The 26,055-nt window shown below is 33.0% G+C and overlaps 3 protein-coding genes across 5 annotated transcripts in view; 1 reads left to right on the top strand and 2 right to left on the bottom strand.

Annotated features, from left to right (window-relative positions):
• The window catches only part of LOC113515705 (uncharacterized), a 114,531-nt gene that overhangs the window by 53,930 nt on the left and 34,546 nt on the right, over positions 1 to 26,055 (bottom strand). The gene's annotated exons all lie outside the window — the stretch shown is intronic.
• On the bottom strand, positions 12,445 to 13,803 carry LOC128200281 (uncharacterized). Its single transcript, XM_052893227.1, has 2 exons — positions 13,140 to 13,803; positions 12,445 to 13,030 (listed from the first exon to the last, which is right to left on the bottom strand). Exons 1-2 carry the CDS (start codon positions 13,198 to 13,200, stop codon positions 12,684 to 12,686), a joined length of 408 nt encoding a protein of 135 aa, XP_052749187.1. The 5' UTR covers positions 13,201 to 13,803; the 3' UTR covers positions 12,445 to 12,683.
• LOC113515707 (major facilitator superfamily domain-containing protein 9-like) lies at positions 17,045 to 19,891 on the top strand. 3 transcript variants are annotated; one of them, XM_031912740.2, is made up of 5 exons: positions 17,045 to 17,173; positions 17,911 to 18,042; positions 18,416 to 18,545; positions 18,787 to 19,005; positions 19,085 to 19,891. In XM_031912740.2, the coding sequence occupies exons 1-5, from the start codon at positions 17,135 to 17,137 to the stop codon at positions 19,798 to 19,800; spliced, it is 1,236 nt and encodes a 411-aa protein (XP_031768600.2). In that variant the 5' UTR covers positions 17,045 to 17,134; the 3' UTR covers positions 19,801 to 19,891. The 3 variants fall into 3 exon arrangements, with proteins under 3 accessions (XP_031768600.2, XP_026755783.2, XP_026755784.2); XM_026899982.2 differs by lacking the exon at positions 17,045 to 17,173 and adding an exon at positions 17,185 to 17,345; XM_026899983.2 differs by lacking the exon at positions 17,045 to 17,173 and adding an exon at positions 17,303 to 17,439.

Consider the following 26,055-nt stretch of genomic DNA (forward strand, 5'->3'; position numbering starts at 1 on the left):
ATATTATATTATCTTTGCCAGCAGGATCATTTAGACTACATATATTTGTTACGAGTATATTTATATATAGATAAATTTGTAATATACCTAGCCTTAATAATTATAATAATTATTAGGGCTAGGTATTTTATATATATATATATATATATATATATATATATATATATATATATATATATATATATATATATATATATATATATATATATATATATATAAAATTTCGTCAGAGTGTGATATTATTGATATGTATGTAAACTAAGCGTCTTGCTCTTAAAATTTAATACATAATATATACTGTTGACAACCCTAATTATGAGTGACCAATGAACCAATTATGTAAATGGATAGATAGATAGGATTGTCGTGAGATATTCATGAATATACAATACGTATTTTCACCTTAATTTTATTAATATATTGACGGTACGTGGAATTAGACTACGCATATCGCACACTATACGGCATTTCACCAAATGTGACCGGTTTAGACTCGGCCTGTATAGGCTTTTACCGCTTTTTTCCTACATATACATATAAATAATATAACCGGTTCGTAATAATATTAACTGTTTAACGGAAAGCTTACCTGTATAGATAAATGTTTTTAAGATTACCTTACTAGACGAGACATTATGTCCGCGTTGATAAAGTTAGCTATTATATACCATGGAAATAACAATTTTTTGTCATTATACTCCATCCATCGCCGTTTAGTAGAAGGAATTGTTAGTAATGCGGACTACCGGTCCCATTGCTAGCAATATACCCTGTCAGGTCCCCCCTGGAAACCGCCGTGCTGAATTCCAAGCGTATTCATCACGATGGACTAATTAACCTGACTTTAACCTGCGTTTCCTGTTAGCGCAGGCGGGGCTACCATTCCATTATCATTCATTAAAAAAAAACCATCTATCGCCGTTTGGTCCCGGTATAGAATGGGCCACACCTTTTTTTCCTGTGGGTGTCGTAAGAGGCGACTAAGAGAACTTAATGGTTGTGTGACGGGCATTAACATCACCAAAGCCTTACTGCGGTTGCCAAACTGCCTGCCAAGCATGGAAACTACTGGCAAATCCCTCCCCCCTTTTGGGAGAGGCCTATGTTCAGCAGTGGATAATAGACGGCTGATATGATGATGATAATTCCATCCATGACGCTGTACATAGCAATAGGCAACAGCAGAGCTCTATCAGATGAAACATTAGTTTGTTTTAGTACAAGCTATAGTAAAATGTTAAATATTCAAAGGGAGTATATTCTACCGGGTGTAAGCGTTAAATTATAATAATAAGAATTATAGAAGAAATCTATGAACCGCGACTGTAATACTCGACTTCTCACGGCGATCGCGTCCACCCGATGTCTTGATGCGCAGGCGCCGGCAAATGTCCGTGGGATACTTGGTATAATATTAGTACCTACTAGCTGTAATAATGTTTATAGATGTAGATAAAAAGATATATTGAAATTTTGATGTTTCCTTGAAACCCTATTGAAGAATAATCAACATAGGTTTGTTACAGTGGCATCCACGTCGTCCTTATCACCTTCCTGTCCTCATATCGTATTAATTGGATCTGACAGTTTTGTATACAAAAATGAAGGGAACTTAATAGTCGGGACATGGACAGCTGCGTCCCTTTAAAACAACCAAACTGCGATTGTCAACCCGCCTGCCAAGCATGGCAACTACTGGCAAAACCCACTTTATGTGTGAGGTCCATATTCAGCAGGAGATGTAATGAAGTAGCAATCAAAAATACAAGCGAATTTAAACCTCCTTTTTTTAAAGTCGGTTGAAAAATAGGAACTCATCGTTGTTTCCCATCCATCACCACTATCGGCCTTTCTTTTAAATATTTCTTACACATTGTAACCGCAACATAAAACTTTATATTTCAGCGCAACCGGGAAACATGAACTAACCGCGCTCCCACAGTTATAACCTCCACTATAAATTGATACAATTGCTTGGCCGCTTTCAATTTCAATAAACTGTATTGAAAACAAATTAAATTATTCCTTTACGACTGTACCAAACAGACATAATGCTCAAGTTCGTTATTTACTCGTAAAATTCAAGTACTATGGTAGCTACAGTCGTATAAGTAATAGTACCATAAGAATTAAGATGGTTGGTCATTAAACAAAATTAAATAAGAATTACTAGATGGCACTAGAATCGAGACTTGTCGTTTTTTGTTGATTATTTTATAATTAAAGGTTATTTGAGATAAAATCTCTAAATTGATGAGTAGTTTTATATATAAAATATGAATTTTATGTATGAATGTGATGTATTGGATAATACACGATCTTTTTCTGAATGAATTATTAATCGCAATGTTTCCTATTTTTTTTTTTCATAGTTGTACAATACAAGAAAGTATAGACAAAAATTATGATAAACTATTACGATATTGTTAGAAAATAAATCTAAACACTCGCCAGTTTAGAAATTTAGTATCAAATTATTTTCAATTATAAAATAATCAACAAAAACCACAAGTCTCGGTTCTAGCATCATCTAGTATTTCGTGTACAATTTTGTTTAATGATGATGATTTAGGTACTATTGTTATGATGATAGTAGCGTTTATTGTGAGGGAAGGAATTATTAACATGTACATTTTTAAACAAATATATAAAAGGCATGACTCCCCTGCAAGAAACGAACTATTTTCTATTAAAAACATAGAAAGTGCCCTTTGGAATGATGTAAACATTGTAACTATATACATATCTGTTTATGAATTTAGCAGCTATAGGAGAATAAATAAACTTAAAGAGATCAAATCTGAAAACATTACACTCCTGTTGTGAGTAGTCGTATAATACCGAGGACCAGCTACGCCATCGTTAGCAATATCGCCTGTTAGTATAACCCCTACACGAAAAAATAACCGTAAAGGTTGCCCGAAGTCTACCCTAGAAACTGCCATGGTAAATTTGTAGTGAAAAAAATCACGATGTATTAAATGATCTGACTTTATCTTCATTCATTCATCCTCATCATTGTCTTTATGCTTTACACAGATATCGTGAAATTTAAATAGGTATATTTTTATCGGCGATGCCTTTACGAAAAATAATGTTTTTCGGATGTTCACATAACCTATTTCCGAATATTTACCACAATATGCAAAGTGTATATACTTTGTTTAAATAGTTTAATAGATTTTAATAGAGCTATGTAGACAGCCTGATAATAGTTTCAAATAGAAATGGTGACTTGTATTTGTGTCAAATTTTCTTGTTAGTATTTTAAATATTGTGTCTTCTTAACACTGGAAACTTAATTGAATTTCTCCAAAACCTTGTATTTAAATAAAATCACAACAGACCCTGTCTGAATGAGAATTATAAATAGACCCTTAAAAACAATAGCCGAGAGACAATAAAACTGCACGGCGAAACCATTTCCTATCTCATCCTTTAATTGTACCACTTCCTTATTACAATGTACAGTCGAAATAACATGCAATTGAAAGTCCTGCTCGCATACGCTTTACCTTTGACCGGGCACCTGTCAAGTACAGTAATTAGATAGTTAGTGGAAGCACCGGCGGTTTTGCTTCGGTGCGTTTCCCACACGTCTTGGCTGGGGCCCTCCCGATGATGAGATTAAGCTCGCCGTTCAGTTGCGCCATACTTCTCAACTTATTGTTATCAATGGAGGACATTATTATCGTATTAGACTTTGGAGAGCAAAGACTTTCCAATCTTTTTTTTTTATATAAAAATACCATGAACTGTCCCAAAACATTGAAAACAAACTGACGATACCTACAACTTTTTGTTTTAATGGGTGATAATGGAATGGTAATCCCGCCTGCGCTATCGGTATATGCTGGCGGGGCACCAGTGAGGGATGATAGGTGAGGATGAAAGCAGGTCAGTTAGCCAATCACGACGAATTCCACTAGAATTAACCACGATGGTTTCCAGGGGGAACCGCGTGGATGTCGACCAGACAGGGTGTATTGCTAGCCATAAATCAGTTAGACCCAACAATCCCTTTCCCGCAACAGTGAGATACCTATAACTTAACAAATGAGAGAGAGAACCAACTATGATTTCTGGTCCTAAATCAATGGACACACCATTGAAACTATGCCATAGCAACAAGCTCTTGACAAAAATAAATTAGAAAGTTAAATAAATTAATTTGTTTCAATAGAATTTAATGAAATTATCCTAGATTGTTTTAAGGAATGAATCAGCTACTATTTAGTATTTTATTCCTGCTTCGAATTATCTATAAATTAATTACCTTGAATTGAAATTAAAATATACAAAATTCAATCCAACTGGCCTTATTTCTAAGATACTGATGGTGTTACTTCATTGTATGACCAAGCTTATATATATTCCAAGGTGTGGCTCAGTATAGTTTTTGATAGCAAATCGTGAAGTCAAGGCATTATTTCAAGACAGCACTTTAGGTCCAGGGTCGTCAAGAACTAAATGCTCGAGTTTATGACGTTGTTAAATGTCAGTGAATACATTTGTATGTCAACGAAGGCACGGCATCAACTAAACCAGTTATAAACAGAGCCCATATTTATTCGTGTTGTGAAAGTCACCAGCAATGAACTTCAAAATGTTTAAACCACTCGTAAAATTAGACGCCGTAAATGTCTTGAACGACAAATTACGAGCACGTCACTCCACAATCGAATGTACGAACAATGGTGGTTTTTTTTCGTGGTTAGTCACAGGAATCCTTGAAGACGGTCAGGAAGGGTGACTCGTCAGAAGTCAGAGGTCGCGATTCAGTGCACACAATAACCGAATGTGCCAACGTACCGTTCGACTCACCTGGGGTTCAAACTACAACTCCGCCCACGTCTAACATTAATTAATTCAAAAATTAACATTAACAATTAGAAAGCCGAGGTACAATGCCCACTGTTAATTTATCATTTGGCACATTAACGCCAAACCTCGTTTGTCTGTTACGAGATCAGCTAAATTATCTACACAAGCTTTTTGCTTAGAAAAACCCATAAGCGTTTTTTCTTACGTCTACTTTAAAGAAATGTACGAGTACCTAATGAGATTGGAAAGAGGAATCGGATCAGTAGTTTCTTATTTGAGTAAAAGTTATTTTGTTTGATGAAAATAAAAGGTAATAGTGACTTTTATAGTAAATGTCTGTGAAGTGGCATAAATAAAAAACGAATATAAGTCGATGAAGCGCGATGTCGCACGCCACACTATTGAGATGCAAGTGTATCCAAAGGTTCATCAGAGCGCATAATGCGCTCTAAACAGGGGCCAAACGTGGGGTCGATGAGGTACATAAAGACACAAAGTAACAGAAAATTATGTGTTAAGGTTTAAGCTAAGAGCGAGGAAAAACGAACTAACAATTTATTTATTTATAACAACTGCTATTTTTGTAAAGTGTGCTCGTTACAACAATTTAATAGCAACACAAGTTTGTAAGTAACAAGAAGAATTACAATACAAAATCCTACGTACCTATATTCTAACCTGAAATTTTATGAATATTTATAATGTGTTTGTTATATTATTCAATGACACGTAGAAGTAGATATATATCATTCTTAGATTATATAGATAGAGTGTGTCCATACAAATGTTTCGAGAAAAGCGTGTCAATTTTTACATACAATTTTGCGTGATAAATAGTTATAAGTGATTCTAACTTTATTTTGTTTCATAATTTTGGCATATTTTTAATGCGTAAATACTAATTTTATTTCTTAAATAATTAAATATAGATACGTCAAGGTACATTGCGTGTGTAAGTATACAGAACAATAATAAATAAAACGTTTTTTTTTTTTTTTTTTTTACAACACAGGGGGCAAACGAGCATGCGGCTCACCTGATGGTAAGTGACTACCGCCGCCCATGATCACCCACAACACCAGCGGCATTGCAGGTGTGCTGCCGGCTTTTAAAAAGGAATATACTCTTTTCTTGAAGGTTATGTTGTCGTATCGGTTCGGAAATACTGCTGCTGGAAGTTGATTCCAAAGAATGGTTGTGCGTGGAAGAAAGTGCCTTGAAAAACGCACGGTGGAAGACCGCCACTCGTCCAGATGATTGGGATGAAACTTTAGTTTGTGGCGGGTTGTACGGTGGTGAAAATCAGCAGCAGGTATCAATCCGAACAATTCCTCAGAACACTATGATAATTTAGAAGATGCACAGAGACGCAACATCTCTGCGCAGTTTCAATGGGTCAAGTCGGACAGTAAGGCGTTGACTATCGATAATTCGAGCCGCCCGACTTTGAATGCGGTCTAACGGAAAGTTGGTACTGTATGAGAACAGTATTCCATATGCGGCCTGACTTATATATAATTTCAGGCGGTGTTCTGGCATGAAATATCGTCTTATTATTAACTTTTTGGAAATCTTAGCCTTCTCCTCCAGATGACCGCAAAACTGGACGTCGCAAGATATATCAACGCCCAGAATTCCTAGACTTGACTTTTTATCAAGGGAAATTTTATAACAAACGGCGTCTTTTTTTAAACGCGCAGACTTGTGTCTTTTTGGGGTTAAATTGGACAAGATTTTGTTCATAGATCGAAACTTGATGGTGAAGTTTCGATTTCAGACACAAGTCTATTCCGGCACTCATCGGTATGTGCCCGCGAGGTCTTTGCATGACCGGTATATAATGTATCTCCTGTACTGTCGTCCGCATAGCAATGAATATTACTTATCTGTAACATATCATTGATATGCAGAAGAAACAGAGTTTGCGGGACACCAGCATTCAAAGGTTTTAAATCAGAGCATGCACCGTAACGACCTTAATGCTACGTTCCTTGAGAAAACTGGCGACCCAAATGCACAGTCTCGCAGGCAACCCAAATGAAGGTAGCTTTTCTATGCCACACCCGATCAAAGGCCGTCGCAATATCCAGACTAACTGCTAAGGCCTCTCCCTTACTCTCGATTACTGCCCATCGGTGTGTTAAGTAAGCTAAAAGATCACCGGCCGAACGTTCCGGTCGAAAGCCATACTGGCGATCACAGATCAGCCGGTGCTCTTCTAGGTACCGGAGCAGTTGACGGTTAATGATGGATTCCATAACCTTCGAGAATAAGGAAGTGATAGCTATGGGCCTATAGTTAGCTGGATCTGAGCGATCTCCTTTTAGGGATCGGATGCACCAGAGCAGTCTTCCAAAACTTTGGGACTATGCCCGATGAGTAGCTAAGCCGAAAAAGACGCGTAAGAACCGGAGCCAACTCTGGTGCGCACATTCGACTTATGGATTTCGAGGGAGAAAAGTGCTCTACGTGAGCTATGCGTGAATTTAATGTCAGGCATAGAGCTCCTACAACACGTGATGGTCGGTGGTGGTTTCTCCCCGTCATCCAATGTTGAGTTTGACGCAAAGATGGATCCAAGAAGATCGGCCTTTTCTTTAGCGTTCTGGGCCAACGAGTCATCCTCCCTTGGAAAAGATGACTTACAGAAATTCCCTTGTGCAGCTTTGGCAAGAGACCAGAAAGCTCGAGTCCCAGAGGGCAAACTAGCCAGTCTCTTGCCAATTCTACTAATATGCTCTGACTTCGCTGTGGCTATAACTCTTTTGAAAGACCTAGAGGCAGAGTTATACTTCTTTTTAAGAGCACTGGTGTTAGGATCTCGCGACGCCACACCTTTAGGCCAGGTTAGGAAGCACTCCTGTTTCAGACGAGATGCTGTTCTACAGGAGGCTCCATACCAGGGCTGGGATTTCCCGCCGACGGGCACCACAGAGTTAGGAATAAATAATTCCATTCCCTGAAGCACCACATCAGCAATGGAATCGGTAATGGCGTCGGGATCATAGTGTTATAAGATGCGAAAAAAATCCGCATCTCATCCCAATCTGCCGACCTGTAGTGCCAAATGCGACGTCTACCCGTAGAACGAGGTGGAGTCGGACTCGTAAGAGGCACTTCGCTCCGCACCAAACAGTTATTTTCGACGGAGATCACATAGTTGTCTGGGTGGGTGGTCAGCAGAAGGTCCAGCAGTGAAGGTGAATGGTCCAACACATCAGGGATTCGCGTAGGCGAGGAAACAAGCTGTGTCAGACCATAAGCCAAAGCAAAGTCATGAACAGATCTTCCCGCATAGTCGGTTGTACGCGAACCAAGCCATTCGGCATGGTGGGCATTAAAGTCGCCAACAATCACGACTTCAGCGGAAGGAATCTGCTCAAGCAGGGAATCTGTAGCCATTTGGACGTGCTCAATTAGTTGGTCGGTTTCAGTGTTACCGCTGTGGGGACCTGTATATAGATGCGGGGATGGTCATATACGCGCAGCCATAGAATGGACAGGTCCGTACCTTTCCCAAGGCGTCGACAGCAGATATCCTCTCTGACATACGCACATACACCGGCACGCGAAACAAAACAATGTTCAAGCTTATACCCCGGGTAGGTCAGGTATGTTGTTTCGTTAGGAGGGGATATCTGTGTCTCCGTGAGGAAGAGCAATGCCGGCCGCGCCGTTTCTAGGTGGTGGTGGACAGCGTTCAGGTTTGAATATATTACAGAGGCTCACATTGAGCAAAGGGGATGCCGCAGAAGTCTTGCTCTGTTTGCCCTTGGTCCCATAGAGCGGAATTTTGCCCCCCCAGAATACGCAGGGCACGAGCGTGGTTGCTCGAGGGAGGATTCTCCAGCAACATGGCTGCTGGTACCTCCCTGGGGTACGTTATTTTTTTTAAATTCCACTGCCATGGTATTGAAAGATGGGGGGACGGAGTTGGGGGAGGATTTTAGGATTGGGTATAGGATTCCGGACTCCCTCACTGACCTACGGAATGTGGTCGCACTAAAAACTTAGCGTCGGTATTCTGTGAGGGTGTGGTACTTCCCCGGTCGAGCCGGCCCATTCATGCTGCAATACCATATGGTATTACAGCGTGGCTCTACCACCTAATTGTCAGCTAATTTGACAATTAGCTATCAAAAAGTTGACCCGTTTATGAGGCTCGTGGCTCTACCTATATAATTTAAGATGTAATTATATTCTAGATTAAATTGTTATCTAAATATATTCTGTATATTATATTTGTAGATTTTTTTATTATTTTAACTTTTAGACTTTCACGCTGCACGTTTTATGTTTTATAAAAAAGGGATTTAACACAATCTTTTAGGTAAACTATGATAATTTATGTACCAAAATGATCGCGATAATTCCCGTAAATACATTATATTTGTTATTTTTTATTAATAAACATTATTTTACATTTTTATTAATTTTTACTAATTTAAATGACAGTGCAGAATAAATATCGGCATTTAATGCGATTGAAAACGATAAACACTACTACGTGATATTGTTTTATCGGCATTAAAAATAAACATTAGATTAAATAGATAGAAAGTCTTGTAAAAGTATGCATGGCGGATAAACATTTAAAAAAGTCACGTGATCGTAATCATTATAAGTACAAATTCAAACTTGAAAGGCATTTATTTTTGTATAGATTTAGTCGTTCTTGAGTTTGAAAAATATGCAACTTTAGTTATAATAATAACAGAATACAAATACTAAACACTACGCCTTCCTTTGCAAATTTGTCATATGCATTTATTTATTTAACACTTTATTGCACCAACATTACAGGATTTGCTGAATAATTTTCGATAAGTATAGTGTAGTACAAAAGGCGATCTTATTGCCAAGCAATCTCTTCCAGACGACCTTTGGGTAGAAAGAATTAATAATATGTACATATACAACACTAACATAAATATGAATTTAAAATTAATTATACATGTAGTACTAATATTTATTCACTTATATTATTCCCAACATAACCATAACTATCTATCTTCACGCCAAGTCCCTTGCGAAATAGGTAGAGAGTGACTGCCAAAGAACTCTATCTTTACATACCATATCTTGCTTTCTGCACTTTCATAACATAACCATAACAACTCATTAATTTCTCATTACTGATTACGGATATTTCTCCATGAGAGGATTTAGATTAAGTTAATTATCATGCGGGCCTGATGGATTGGCGTAGGTTTTTGTTTCAAGTTTTCCTTCTTCCTTCTCTTACACCGATATATAGTAGAATTAATAATTATTGTGTGGTATTGTGCTGAATTCTCTTAGTCAATTATTACTTTCTGGGGCTGAAAAGTAGTGGAGGCATTTATTTCTTTATCACATGAAGATGTATTCATACAAAACATGATAATAATTGAACTAAACAAGTATATTTTGCTGCTGCAAATCTCTCAGGATGATTTAAGGCCTCCAACGACGTACGTAAAAACATAATGTTTTTACTCCTTTTATGGGCAGTCGTGTAAATAGGATTGATTCTCTTTCATAATCCCTTTTTAAATATAAATACTGATTATGACGAATGTACAGTAAACACGAATTATTCCAAGATTACACTTGCTTCCGCCTCATTTTAGAAAAGATGCTATTAAGATTTGTAGAAAGACAATCACAACAGAAACGGAGACATCTGATAACGCATTTCCGGACACACACGTCGATAAAGAAACGAAATTGTCATAAAATTATATAGGCGACTTCATTTATAAATGTCTAATGTTCTAATAATATTTCCGTTTACTGAATCATTTCTAACAGACTTCAAAAAGGGAAAGATTCTTAATTCGACTAGTTTTTCTGTGTAATTACAATACTATAAACTAATACTAAGCCAATTTTGATGATCCTTTTTTAATAAAAAAAATTGTTTTCAATAATGATTGTCCTATATTGTCAGGATTGCAAGCAGTAGTTTTTTAACAAAATCTAATATTAACTTATTTAACTATCTTATTTGAAACTTAATATTATTATATCTTTCTGTAATACGAGTATATCATTATCTATAGCAGGAGTGTCCAACCAGTCGATCGTGACAAGGCAAAAAATATAATATTTTGCTAATGTAGCGGAAAATGCTCACACGTAATAAGTTGGAATAATTTTCATTTTTTTTCCCCACTTAATATAATAAAATATAATACAATACTACATAATTGTGTACTGAACTATGTTCTTTCATTTGAGACTTCAAGAAGTATGTAATTGGTAGATCGCACAGGGTTTCGTTAGCATCCAGTAGATCTTAGGTCTAGTCAATTCGTCTACCCCTGATCCTGTTTTATTAAAATACTATTTTTTGTTTCTATTATGTACTTAATAGGAATACTAAACAAGCTAAAACAGAAAATAGTACTATAGGTATACATATAAAGTTTATATTTAAGGTAACAATTTCAAATTATAAAAGCATACTAACACTTCGAAATTAGTTTCATATTAATTTTTATGAACTTGACGACATAATAATAATGATGACAGAGTAAATAATACAATTATACAATGTATCGAGGTAGGTGCACTTGTAACTGCTTATTAGAAATGCAATAATAATGACCCAGAAACCATAAAGTAGTAAGTTGTTTAGATTACATATCGTGGGATTTTAGATGATCGTGAAACAGTGACTATAGAAGTACCAGAACTGGTACCTACACCATTAATTTATAGATACTGGAGAAAATAAAGAAAGTAGATAAGTAGTAAAGTTATATTTAAATGTACTCCGTGATTACAATAGTAAATGAGGGCCATTTGTTTCATAAAAAAATTAAAACGACAAATTGATATGAGAACATCGTTACAAACGTTCGTACAGTCTACGAACTACTAACTAACTGTACATAATTATCTGCTATCAGATTGATCATATTTCTACATTTTAAAATATAAGAACATTTACAGTGAATTACTAAGGAGCTACACCAGTCACAACTATTAAATAATAATACTATTAAATATAAATATCTGTGCCTCTAGTGAGAAAGGGTATAACTCAAGTTATAGCCTTTTTCTTTTTTAGGCTACTTTAAATAAGCAAATTTTTCTCTTTCGAATGGTATAAGAATCGTAACGATATCTTTAAAAACAATAGAGATAGTAAACATGTAAAAGGCTACAATTAACAAAATATTTGTGGTAAAAAAGTCATAATTAGAAATAAAACTACAATATTTTACAAAAATTATTTTTGTAAAATGAATCAGTTCGATTTGAACCCTTTTACACCATTTAATAGCGATTATTTTTTTATAGCGTAAAATACACAATCATTGTTTTTCTTCAATACTTCAATAAAATAGTTTTAATTCAACTTAAAACTATTTTCACATCATAATTTTAATATTTTTGTTAAGTGTGATTAGGTATAATAGAATAATTTTTAAAACTATAGGTTTTACACAAAAACCGACAATTTCATAAGAAAGAGGAGAAAAAATTACTATAAATGCAATCATTGACTTGTTCAATTAGCAAATAATAAAAGCAGCAGAATTTTTTTTCTTTATTTAAAATAGTTTTTTGGCTCTCCTGAAAAGTGACCATTTTGAATTGAACCCTTTCTCACTAGAGGCACAGATATCTACAGATGGGCAAAGCACCGGGTTTAAACCCGGTGCTTTGGTAAAAACCCAATAAACACCCATAAACTCCCATAATCACCCAAAAAAATAGGTTTTTACGTATTTTTTTGAAAATATGTAAGTAATACCAATAAATTATTTTTATAAATTGTATTGATCAATTCTACAATATTAAATAAAACGTTAACTAATAATATTTCAGGAAATTTTAAAAATCTATATATAATAAAATGAAAGTAATTAATTTTCAGTGTTTTCATGTTGCAGTTGATCAACATGTTGGCCTTTTGCTTCCCGTAGATACTTTAAAATTTCTTCATAACACCTCGTTCGCACACATGGCCGTATATATTTAAATTCTTGAGCCACTAACAGTCCGAAATACTCATTTCTTTTATCCTCTTCTCCATAAATTAAGCATTTAGAACAGTTTGTTTCTTCTTTCAGTAAATTTTCTTTTACTTTACCCTCGTTTTTTTTCTTTGTTGCGACGACGCTGGGTAAATCATCTGGACACTGGGTCTCACTATCGCCAAATATATTTGGAGATCGGCTTCGGCTACGGCTTGGCAGACATTTTTTTCTTTCTACAATTTTAAATTAAATTTATTAGAATAAATGCTTCGAACACACGCGATCTAAGTACCTTTTGTGTTTATTATACCTTACCTACCTAGGTATAAAAAGAGTACTTACGTAGATTTTCTTTTATTAACTGTTTTATACGAAGATCTTGATCTCTCAAATTAGCATCCATTTTACTTCCAGTGATTATCAACTAAATTAATAATCCACAAAGTATTAAATAACGTTTTTATGAAATATTTAGCACAAAAACAATACCCTTTAAATATCGATCGTCAGTAACTGTGGCTGACTTACCTATATTCTAGCAAGCAGGACTGCCAGATGTGAAGGGGAAATCCCCAATAAATTGTTGCATGTGACTGATGATGTGAGCATGTTCGTTTCATAATAAAAATGTTGCCAGGTAACCAAAAAGTCGTATGTTTTTGTGCGAATTACGATCATAATCTTTACGATCGTACATTAAAAAATAGACAAATAATAGTATGAGTACGATTTAAATCGTATATCTGTCAACCCTGCTAGCAAGACAGCGACAAAATCACGTTGCATAACAATGTAGCCCAAGCTTATATCTTATGAAATATACGGAAGAGATACGGACTTAGAAAAAACAGGAATGTTGTTCTTTGTGGAAGTCATTGATGAAATTCTATGTATTTTAGCCCGCAAACTTTCTTCAAACAAAAACAGCGCCATCTAGTATCGAGTTCTGTAATTATCTCTTTGTTTATGGATTTGAAGTAAGACCGCCACGCATGCAATACATTATGACTGGGGATTCCCTATTCGTCGACGCTGAATATGAGGCGACGACAATCACTGTCAAACGTGTTTACTATTACTCTGACTCTGGTAACGTGACTTCCTGGTAACGTGTTAGGTAGGAAAAGCAGTAAAAAAGTGCATATTAAGGGAGCAGATTTGAAATAATATTTATACTTAACAAGAAATAATTAAAGGTAAGTGGATTTTTGAATGATACAATTATATCATGATCACTTAACAATTTTAACTTAAAATTAGATGTATTATTACAAGCTTTTATTTAGCTTGCGTTATGTAAATAAAAGTATGTAGGTATGTTCGTATGTTGATGCAATTATCCTCAATCCTCAACCGACTGGGATAAAATTTTCCATACACGTTTATTTTGGATGATAGTGCATAGTTAGCTGAGAGTCGTCATTGGATAATAATGGTGGATAGCCTAAGATGTGTACTAGATATTTATTTTTAACATAATATGCGTAAGTACCTAATCGAATTAAAGAAGTTGCTGAGAAAAATACAGAACAATACGATAATAAACTAGCGTCTGCGTTTAATCCTCCGAGGAGATGTAATTTTACAAAGGTTTTTTGTATTTATTTTATTATTTTTTTAATAAATTTATTGTAAATAACAAGAAATAATCATTGTAAAAAAATAGGCACTCTATTGTTGAATTTTCGTCAGACCAACTAATCATCGTTCATTTTTTTATGTTCAATGGGGAGATCTAAAGATTTACGCATATGGGAGCACTACCGTACTTTACCAAACAAGTCTGTTTCTTGCAAGCTTTGTAATAAGGTCTACAAATTCAGTAATGCTGCCAAAATGCTTCAACATCTTATCACTTGTCCAAAATCTCCAGAAACATTAAAAGACTCTATGAAACTTATAAAAGATAGCTCGTCCAAAACCAAAATGTCTGGACTGTCAGAGATAGAGACAAATGATTCTTTTATAAGCCCCTCGTCGTCTGCTAACACTACAATAAATGCTGAATTTCAAGACACCGATGATCATATAAAAACAGAATTAGCGAGAGCTATATTTGTAACAGGGACGCCATTATCGATGGTGCAACATCCTTTATGGATACAATTTTTCGAAAAATTGCAACCAAAATTTAAAATACCTTCACGTAAAGCTTTAGCGACAAAATACTTAGATAAAATATATAGAGAAATGCGTTTTGAGTTAAATGAGGAACTAAATGCTTGTAGTTACTTACACCTTCAGTGCGATGGCTGGTCTAATTTAAGAAATGAAGGAATAATAAACTTTCTTATATCAAAACCTCAACCTGCATACGTTAAAAGTTTGAATACAGAAAGTAATCCTCACACTAGTGAATACCTTAGCCAAGAAGTTGAAAAAGTAATGAAAGTGTATGGAGCAAATAAGTTTCTTGTACTTATTGGCGATAACGCTAGAAATATACAAAAGGCATTCGAATTAACAAAACTCAAATATCCACATGTTGTTCCTCTCGGTTGCTGTGCACATATCCTTAACTTGTTGTGCCAAGATATTGTAAAGATACAAGAAGTAACTGTGTTTATTATGCAAGCCATAAATATAATAAAAACTGTTAAAAGGAGTCAACGATTAAGTTCCTTGTTGATAAAATCAAGGCAGGGTGAAGATTCTACACAAACACTAAAATTGCCTTGTGCTACAAGATGGGGAAGTCATGTTACTTCGTTAAAAAGTTTGAAAGCAAATAAGATAGCTTTGCAAATATTAACAGTTAGAGAAGATGTGGTAATTTCAAGAGATATTAAAGATTTAATTCTAAGTGATGATTTCTGGACGAAGACAGGGGAATGTATAAGTATTTTGGAACCAGTCACTGAAAGCATATTTTACTTAGAGAGCGACCAGAATCGTTTGCATCGCACATACATTACATTTAGAGATGTACAAGCTAAGATACGTTTTGCATTAAATGAGATTTCGACATTGAGCGAAGAAAGCAAACAGCAGATTCTAACATCAGTATCTTCAAGATGCAATATGGCAATGAGGCCAATACATTTTGCAGCATATATTCTAGACCCCAGGACTCTAGGAGTCGAACTTACTCAAGAGGAAGAACTTAAGGGTATGGAGTTTATCTACAATTTAAGCCATCACTTAAGTTTGTCAAATGTAATGGCAGATTTGGCGTGTTATAAAGCTAAAGAAAACTTTTGGGCCAGAGGATTTGTATGGAGCTCATTAGATAGCATTGAGCCCCTAATATGGTGGAAAGGTATTTGTGGTTCCACTGAGTTAAGCAAAGTAGCGATTCGTATTCTATCAGCTCCCTGTACTTCGGCAGCCACTGAGCGTTCCTTTAGTATCCAAGGCTACATACATAATAACAAAAGAAATCGACTTACAACTGAAAGAACTGAAAAAATTTCATTCATTTGTTATAACTGGAATCTTAAACATAAAGCTGAATGCGAGGACATTCAGTTTAATGAAGAAAATACCTTAGAAGCTTTCATTGAGCAAGTAAATGAACATAACAGTTTAGACGAAATAGAGCCTATCGAACCTATACAATTCATCGCTTGTAATAACTCTGAATCTGACAGTGATTGACTGTAGTTTTACATTTTACTTTCATCTCTTTCTTAATAAACTCAAAATCAAATTAAAAGTTTTTTATTCTGTAGGCTGCATAATAATATTGTCTATGTCCAGTATAGTGGACGTCTTGCGGCTGAGATGACGATGATGAAGTACAAAATCATAAACACCCAAAAATTTGGGTGTTTATGGGGTTTAAACCCAATAAACCCAAAACACCCGGTTTTTACCCACCAGACTTTAAACCCACCCAGGTGGATTGCCCATCTCTACAGATATCTTATTTTACGCACACTGCCCGCTGGTAATTAATGCTACTTTACACTCAGGGTTTGCTAGAAGAGAACTCTTACAAAATTAAGCTCACCTGTTGTACATCTTTATTCAAAATAAATTATAACAATATAATTGTTATTATTGTAATGGTAATGTAGGTTTTTGTACAATAAAGTCTAAATAAATACATAAATTGAATAGAAAATGAATGCTGCTCTGAGTCTTGTGAATTAAATTTAAAGAACTATTAAATATAAATACTCTTATCGTCTTACTTTTATCATTATCATATTAATTAGTCGAAGACTAGATAATTTATCGAATATACTAACACATCGACGATACAATGTGGATATAGTACTACATAATGATATCATTAAAAAAAAACAGAGGGACAACAGATTTACTTACAACAAGACGTTTTATCTTTCATTCGAATCCATGACATAGGTAGATATACAAAGATTACCGGTGTGATGTCACATAATAGCGAAGTTTTTGTTATCAATTTGCCAGTAAGTAGCAATGTCACATATGTAACAGACACAATTTTTGTTGATAATTTCATGTTAAAATTTAGTTTGTGTTGTCTTATTTATCGTGAATAATTATAAACATTTGTTAGTTCATAATAAATTACAAAAAATGGTTCCACCAAAAACAATTCTCGAAATCGTGTCATTTATAGTAAGTTCATTTACCTTAGATTTTATTTTTTCATGACTATGAAAATACTAAATCACTGTGTCTTATCGCTGACCAAATCAGTTTGTGAATTTACGTAAGTAATATACGAGTGCATACTTGGTTATTTGATGTAAATTATTTTATATAATTCATCTCCTATTAGTATGTGTGTAATTGTCAACATTCGAGGTTTAACTACTATTATCACTTCCAGAAGACTGCCATTTCGTCCACGCACGTTTTGCGATATATGTTTTACTTCGAAACGAGATATCTTCAGGCAAATTAATCGCTACCTAGAACCTAGTGTTTGTCATTCGGGAACGTTTTAAGTTTGTAGTCGCAGTCGAAGATTTATGACTAAAATTAAATATTAAGGAATATCTGGTAATAAAAATAATAATCAATTATAGAGTGTTGGGAGTGGCATGGTAATGGTAGCGAAATTAAACAAAATAATTTTAATTAAATAACCAATGATATAGACTTCTGCAAAATAACATCTAATGCTGTAAAATAATATATATGATGTTGCGATATTCAACAAATTATTCATCTTTTACAGGACATGTTTTCCGTTGGTCTTATAATGCCTCAACTTGGAAATTTTGCAATCAAATTGGGATGTAACCAACTTCAAATTGGAACTATGGGTGCTCTGTACTCAGCGTTCCAATTGATATCGGGACCGATGATAGTGAGTATAAACTTCCACCTAACTGGTAACTGCTACCATACAAGTAGACTTATGAGTGTTTTACTGTTGTTGCATTTAATCTTGTAATAATAATTCATAATAAATTTAATTTTCTAACCTCATAAATCTCTTTAACATTTATAACTTGTGTTTTTATTAGCTTTTTTATGACTTTCGTTACATGCAAATATTTCATTATAATCAAAAAGAAGAGACATTACCTAATCACATTATAATTTCTCTATATTTTGTTTATTATCTCCTAAAACGTGAAATACTGCTGTCGAACCATAATGGCGTTATATACTACCTTAAAATAATGAGTATGAAATTTTACAATTCATTACTTTTTATAGGTTCTATTCGATTCCAGGGAACTTGGAGTGACTTGAAAGGCAGAAAACCGACACTAATATTGTCTCTGGTTTTATGTGCATTTGCTTACGTAGTGTTAGGATTTACAACTACAATTCTTACATTTTTTGCAGTAAGATCATTTCTAGGTAAGTGTATATAATAAGGTTCATTTAATTAATAGTTGGTTTTTAGATTTTATATAATATAGTGTATGAACTATGTTTGTGTCCTCAGACATTTTTTTATCTTGATTAATACTTTTTGTTCAAGATAATGGGATGACTTAGAATCAAAGTTCACATAAAGAGATGAAATTAATACCAAAATTCAATATATGTTTTCGTTCTATTACCTAATATATTTTAATACTCAATTTTTTTTTTCCAGGTATTGTAAAACAAACACAATTATTGGTTAAAGCATTGGCACCAGATTATGAGATAGATTCATCCGAACAAGCTGCAGTATTTGGAAAATTAGCAGCACTATCTAGTGTGGGAATGTCTTTGGGACCGATAATTGGTGGTCATATTATGGAAGTCTATCCTGAAAATGGATTCACTGTAATAACTTGTTGCAGTGGACTTTTATTTATTGTAAATGCTAGTGAGTTGTAACTTCTTTACATTAATACGTTTAATAACTTATTTTTGAACATTAATCTAAATTATAATGTAATTTACAGGTCTTATTATATGTCTACCAGATACAAATAAAGAGAAAGAGGAAAATAAAAAAGATAACCGTAAAGTGGCACCTTGTATATTAAAATCTGTTATAAACAGCGTCAAGGAATCTGTGGAAGAATTTTACAAAGTAGATTGGTCTATTTATTGGGATGTCTTTCTATTCAAATTACTAATAACGTTATGTATGGGAACGTATTTTGGTAGTTACGGAATATTCTTGAAGAAAATACATGCTGCATCTCCAAAATATTTGGGATACATTATAGCATTTCAAGGTGGTATAGGTGCATTATGTACTTATTTCATCGGACATATCAATCAATTATATAAAAACGACAAAGATTTCAGTAAAAGACTGTATCACATATTTACTGTACTAACGTTGGGTTTACTAGGTATGGCTTTAGCACCAAATTTATTGTGTTATGTAGTGTTCACAATACCACTCGCGTTAAGTGGTGCTATGGGGAGAATAATAGGGTTGGAAATGATAATGAACAAAGGAGAGAGTGACCGTAGAGGTGCATTGATTGGGGCTACCAGTAGTGTAAGATCACTCTCTGGAGTTGTTACGCCGATGTTTGTCGGTATAATTGGTGAATATTTAGGCATACAGTATGTATTGTATTTTGCTGCTTTATTCGCAGTAATGGGCATATTGACATCCTATATTATAGGATCTCAAACTGTATTAAAAAACAAGGCAGACTAAAATGTTCAATTACGTATATCTTCTTAATGGTAATTTATTTGCTCATTGTGATATTAATATTATGAACTGTTAAATAAAATCTACTATCAAATTCTATTTTTTTTAATTTTCTTTTAATTTATATATATATTTATATTTAATACTTTATTGTACACATTAGTTATAAAAATATGACAGAGGTAAACAAAAGTACAAAGGCGAGCTTAACTCTGATAGAGTTTTCTTCCAGCAAACCCAAAGTGGAAAGGAGCATCAATGTCAGCGGATACAGCAGTGTACAATTTTTAAATAGCCAAAATTAAATTAATTAGATTATATTATATAGTACAAATACACACATACATATACATAAATATATACCTACATCTATGCATAAACCTACATATACATACACATATACATACAATATACCTTTTTTAACATATATTTTCTATATTTTTTTAATATATCTGCATTACTACATATCGAATAATATTTACTGAACGAGACAAGGTTATAAAAAGTCTAGATGTCAGTCAATTTACTATAATAATCTGCTTCTCAAGTTTGCTAAACCTTCAGTTTATTTTGTTATAATGTTACAAATTCAAAATTTCAAGACACACATTCGTTAGATATTTAAACCATCTTTATTTGAAGGATTAATACCTGCATTGTAAAATACCTTCAATTTATTAGCAATTAAACATTACACAACAAGTAACTTCTTTTATTTTGCTACAATAACTGTTTTTACGTAAGCAATATGAAACCTGTATGATTACTAACACTTTTATTGGGGCATTCTCACACTATCTCCGTATAAAATGAACTAATTACTAGATAAATGCATAATGCAGGTGTGTATGTGGTGCTGTCTGGTGTGCTCGCAGTTCCCACGGTGGGTTCCTTCCGGAGGCGCATGCGCAGCGACCCGTGTCGCTACCGACTTGAGACATGGGCGCCCACCTAGCGCCTCTCATTGTTACACTATAATTTATTTATCCATACCATATAACATGCGACTTTTTTTAAAATAACTATAATGAGTTCATGTTTAATAAGAATATTATAAAAGAACCCACTTTTACCATTTGCACTAGACATTTTTTTTTTATTTATCATTTACCGCTACATGCATCAAGCAATTTTTTAAATGAGCAATTTAAGAAGAAATAAAATCTACTAAATTCTCTAGCCTGATAGATGCCCCGAATTTAACGTGTTAAGAACGAGTCCTTAAATCGAAGTCCTAAAGTTTAAAATTCATATTGAAATAATAAAAGTAGACTTATAAGAATGATTTTCTAGTTTGGTCTAAATGTATATTTAATGCATGTGACGTGGTCATTCTTTAAAAGGTTAAAAAATTTGTTTGAAAAGTTCAAAGGTTTGGGATAGGATCCCATATTATAAACCTTAGTTATTTATATTCATTTGCATTTTCTTAGAGTACCTATATAATAATCATAAATAAGTAGGTAATTAAAAATCTTGAATATTCTTAATTACTAAGGTATACAATAAAAAATGAATATATATATTCTTTATTGCGCTTGTAGATTACATATAAAATAATGTATTTATAAATGTTGTAAGGGTGAACTTATCTCTGACAGAGATCTCTTCCATTCAACCCAATACAATGAGAAAGCATTTTGTTAGCGGGCAGCTGAAGTGCTACAAATATATGATGTAAGAATAAAAAATAAATTTCAGATGAACTGAGTTTAACAAGACTAAGTGTTACGTTTCCTTAATATATAATTTAATAAAATCTAAATATAATAAAAACAAAACTAAAGAGAAATAAACTGAGTTCACTGGACCTTCCCACTATTTGCATAACAGTTCGAGTTCAACCGAGCGTGGCGCTAATATTCGAGCGATTATCTCATATAATCTATATAAATAATTAGTGTTTCACAAAAAAAAAAAAAAAAACAGATTTCAGTTGGGATTAAATCAGTTATTTTGATTTAAAAACTAGTTACTGAAACGATTTTTTATAAATTTTCCAATGGGACCAATGTGTAAGTTATCCTTTCGGATAAAAAAAGAATTTTCCAAATTAATTTACAACTGACAGAGTTATGAGATAACAATCAAAAACATACAACCGAATTGAGAACTTTCTTCAGTTTCAAGTCGGTTAAAATTAAATGTTGGTAATTTGAAAATGGCTGGATCGGTTCGTCTTCTTTTTTAATGTTCATAATATTCGAATTCATTTTTAGGTAAAAAAAAATAATATTTTTGGTTAATACAACGTTCATCCGTTTACATATAAGCAATATACCTAAATATAACATACATTTAGGTGCCTACAAAAAAAATTGTGAAATATTGGACATCGACAATGAACATAGTAAAATTTTTACTTAGAATTTTTGTTACTCTTTATTCAATGTCGCAGAACTAAATGTTGAATCATTGTTTGTTTGCATTCATCATACAAAACATGTTAGAGAATTAAAATTAACAGCTATTCATCTGAAATACCACATCTTAGAACGAATTAAAACTGTATGAGGATCAGTATTAATATTTATAGTTTAGTAGAAGATGGAAAAAAATACTTGGAGCGGAAATGTATAGGTATGCTGTCGGCACACGACGGAATGTCGCAAGTGTGTGCAGGTGTGCTCTTCAAAAATAATAGTCTCTAAACTGATTGGATACTCGTCAATAAGTTGTTTACGATATATTAAAATAGATTTTTTATTGATGAAGGTATCTACAATAATAAAATGTAGATTTTATAAATATAGACTCGTAATGGATTGATCGTCTCAAAGCCTTCTCATAATACCTTCGCAGCATTCTCAGTTTATGTCTATTAACTGTTACTACCATCAGTTTTAAGAATAGAACGTCTGAAGACTCACACGGAGTACCGAGCTATATTCAAAAAAATTTATCTAAATGTTAATCTTTATGTTAATAATCTTGTTACATTTCAAGTATATTTTGCTCACTACTTCGTACGGGTGGATTTAACAAATAACAAAAAAAAAACAATAAAATAGATTACTTCAAGATGGCGTATTAAAATAAAACATATATCAGATTTTAAGTTAGACCTTCAGAAATACAACTGTAAATACCGCATCTAATTTATTGTAGTAGTTTGTGCACAATGCGGGAACAAACAGACAGAAAAATTATAGTTTTGGCGTTTATAGGTCATTATTAATTTTTATTGATTATCTTTCATGTATAAACATCGTTCAGTTACAATTTTGGTAATAGTAAATTAGATATTAGTATAACAGGACTTATTATTTATTAATTTTTCGATTACATTTAAATAATTGACATAAATAAAATATGGTATAAAAGGCGGACTTAATGCTAGTAGCATTCTCTACCTTTTTATTCTCTCCCAAAGGTTGACTACCTTTGGAATAAACACTGAATCCTAAATGCGGTTCTTTATAATTGGAATAGATACAGAAAACATTATATTTTCTTAATTTCGTCCGTTCGAAAATATTCTAGCTCTAAATGTTGCAATTTTACTTTTAAGAGCAATATCTTAAATCCTTTCAGTTCTCGGAACAAATAGTTCATTAAAATTCAATACACTGATATCAATGTGCGTGACGTGAGTACAGACAAACTAATAAGGTATGTATATTCTTTCTATTATTTTCAAGTTACCTGACCCTTTAAAAAAATGATAATTATCGACAGATGGATATGGACATACAGACGAAGATCATAGATCACCTTTCAAAGAAAAACTTCTGTCAAATAGACAGCACTGTAAATGTTAATTACTCTGTTGACATTTAATTAAGTAGACAATGTTGATAAATATGTTTTAGATGAATACAATGTACACATCCATCTAAAACGTCATGTAATATAGAGGCCAGTAATGAGATCGTTGTTCAGTTTCATCAAAAACGCCTTTGATACTTACTGTTCGCAAGAACAATGCAAGCAATGCAATTTGTTGCCTACAGGCACCAAATTCATAAAACCCTACATACCTTTACGCTTATAATTTAAAATTACATTCCGTAAAAAACTTTAAAAATCAGATTTGAGAGTAAACTCTAGGTAGGTGTATATTAAAAAAAGAATTGTTTATTTTATTGTAGGAAAACCAATATCTACACAATTGCACTATAGAAACAATGATAACAACAAAAAATCATTTACAGGCTTTCACAACTACATTTAAAATAAAATTTTGAAACCTGTTCTGAAGCGAAAATATCGTTAACCATACACACAATAATATACGGATAAACTAATGAATAGCCTTTTGTGAGTGCGAAAAAAACTTAGTATTAAAAAAAAATATCTTCATAAACATATATACATAAACACACAGTACATATCTGAGCATGGTATGATGATTAGGTAATGAGGTCACATTACTGTGATGTTTAAAGCCTATTCCCATGAACCATCCCATACCATCAAATATTATTTGAATAAATACCTGTACTATATATAAATCACCATGTTAAATATGTCTAGCATGTAAATATTCAACTTTACGTACTTTAAATTCATTACATCAAATAGTACCAGTGAGGCGTATCACGCAGTTTTATAAACTATGCAGAAGGTATATGTAGATAGAATACGTGTGCTAAATTATAATAACCTTGAATGGAACAAAATTCATTAATAATAAGTATTGTATATGGTGATACAGGTCACTAGCATTCTGTTCATGATCGAGATAGTCAATCAAATAATAATAAAATTTTAAATAATTTAGGAAGTGACAAGGATATTCTTACAACATCAATAAAATATTTCTTAGATTATAAAATGTATGAAGAACGTTATCCTAACACTAGATGGCGCTGAACTATCCAAACAAAGTAGAATCTATTTATTTTACTATTTATTTGTTGCTTAACTTAAGTTTAGTAGAGACTAAAGAAAATGTTTCCAGTAATATTATTACTGTGACAGTTTGTAAACATGTTTTTTTATGACTTGTATGATATTTGATAGTATAGTATCATATTATCTGTGATATTTGATACACAAATCAAAGCCTACATTAAAATAATGAACAGTATTTACCTTGAGAAAACGATACAAATACTATTTTAGAAAGAATATAATAACATGTTAGAATATTATGAAGCATACTTATGATTTTAGATATCATACTGTAAGCTTGTAAGATCACTATTTGTTTATATTAATAAACAAATATTGTATAATCGTCTATTGTAAGCAAACTATATTATAATACCATTACAATAAAATGGAATTCGCTATTACGGAAGGTAGAAGGGACATTACTCAAAACGTCGAGGCGCGAACCACACAAATCAAAATAACGAGCTCATATCCATCACCGCACTACTATATTGTTTCAAAATCGTACGCTTATAAATGTACTGACTCAGCGACCGTTGTTCATAAGTCATACAACACTATCAACTACATAGGAGATAATTGTGTATATTATATATATATATATATATGTGTGTATATTATATATATATATATTATATTATATATATTGTAAATATATATATATATATATATATAATATATAGACTATAAATAATATGAATATTCTCAACCGACTTCAAAAAGGAGGTTCTTAGTTTTTTTTTTATTTAAAAGGATGTACTTACCAATTGGTCCTAGAAAATTTTTATCGAAATAGTCATAGTAGTTTAGTTTTGAAATTAAAAAACAGGTTTTACAAAACAATTAAAGATTTTTTTAAACACATAGTTATAACCTTAGTTATAATCTTATAATTCTTATTCTATATAAATAAAAACAATCGCGGAACGTAAGCCCATCATTTCAGAATGGCTGCATCATCATCATCATCTGCTGCATTTTTAGCTAATTTATTTATGTTTGTAATTGTAGGGACAACAAGATATGAAAAAAAAAATTAAAATTGGACAGAAAAGTGAAAAAAAAATCATTTAAAAAAGGGAAAGTTTTGGTCTTATTTTCGTTATTAATGCCCTAATCGTACGAAGTCAGAGCGAGCAGTTAGATTTCTATAAAATGTTTCTATTGATTTTAAAATTTTATTAAATTGATAAATTGATTTATTATATATTTGATAGTATAATATTCCACTAATAAAGACATAAATTTCTTGTTTCGACACTTGCGTGTAGTTATAAATTGTTCATAGACACATGAAAAGCAATTAACGGCTATTACGTGAGTTTTCATAAAAACTTTTATGGATGGTGCATGGAAGTGCCGGCTGTAAACAAGACAGACAAACGTGAGTCGAATAGTCGATAGATGGTAAAATATATT

This window comes from Galleria mellonella, unplaced genomic scaffold (assembly GCF_026898425.1).
Source record: "Galleria mellonella isolate WM207_F2 unplaced genomic scaffold, CSIRO_AGI_GalMel_v1 utg173, whole genome shotgun sequence".
Lineage (NCBI taxonomy): Eukaryota > Metazoa > Arthropoda > Insecta > Lepidoptera > Pyralidae > Galleria > Galleria mellonella.

Coding starts and splice junctions, on each gene's coding strand:
- LOC128200281 (XM_052893227.1), bottom strand. CDS start 13,200: ATGGATGCTAATTTGAGAGATCAAGATCTTCGTATAAAACAGTTAATA. Junction 13,031..13,139: donor GTTAATAAAAGAAAATCTAC/GTAAGTACTCTT, acceptor TTAAAATTGTAG/AAAGAAAAAAATGTCTGCCA.
- LOC113515707 (XM_026899982.2), top strand. CDS start 17,304: ATGGTTCCACCAAAAACAATTCTCGAAATCGTGTCATTTATA. Junction 17,346..17,910: donor TCGAAATCGTGTCATTTATA/GTAAGTTCATTT, acceptor CATCTTTTACAG/GACATGTTTTCCGTTGGTCT. Junction 18,546..18,786: donor TGCAGTAAGATCATTTCTAG/GTAAGTGTATAT, acceptor TTTTTTTTCCAG/GTATTGTAAAACAAACACAA.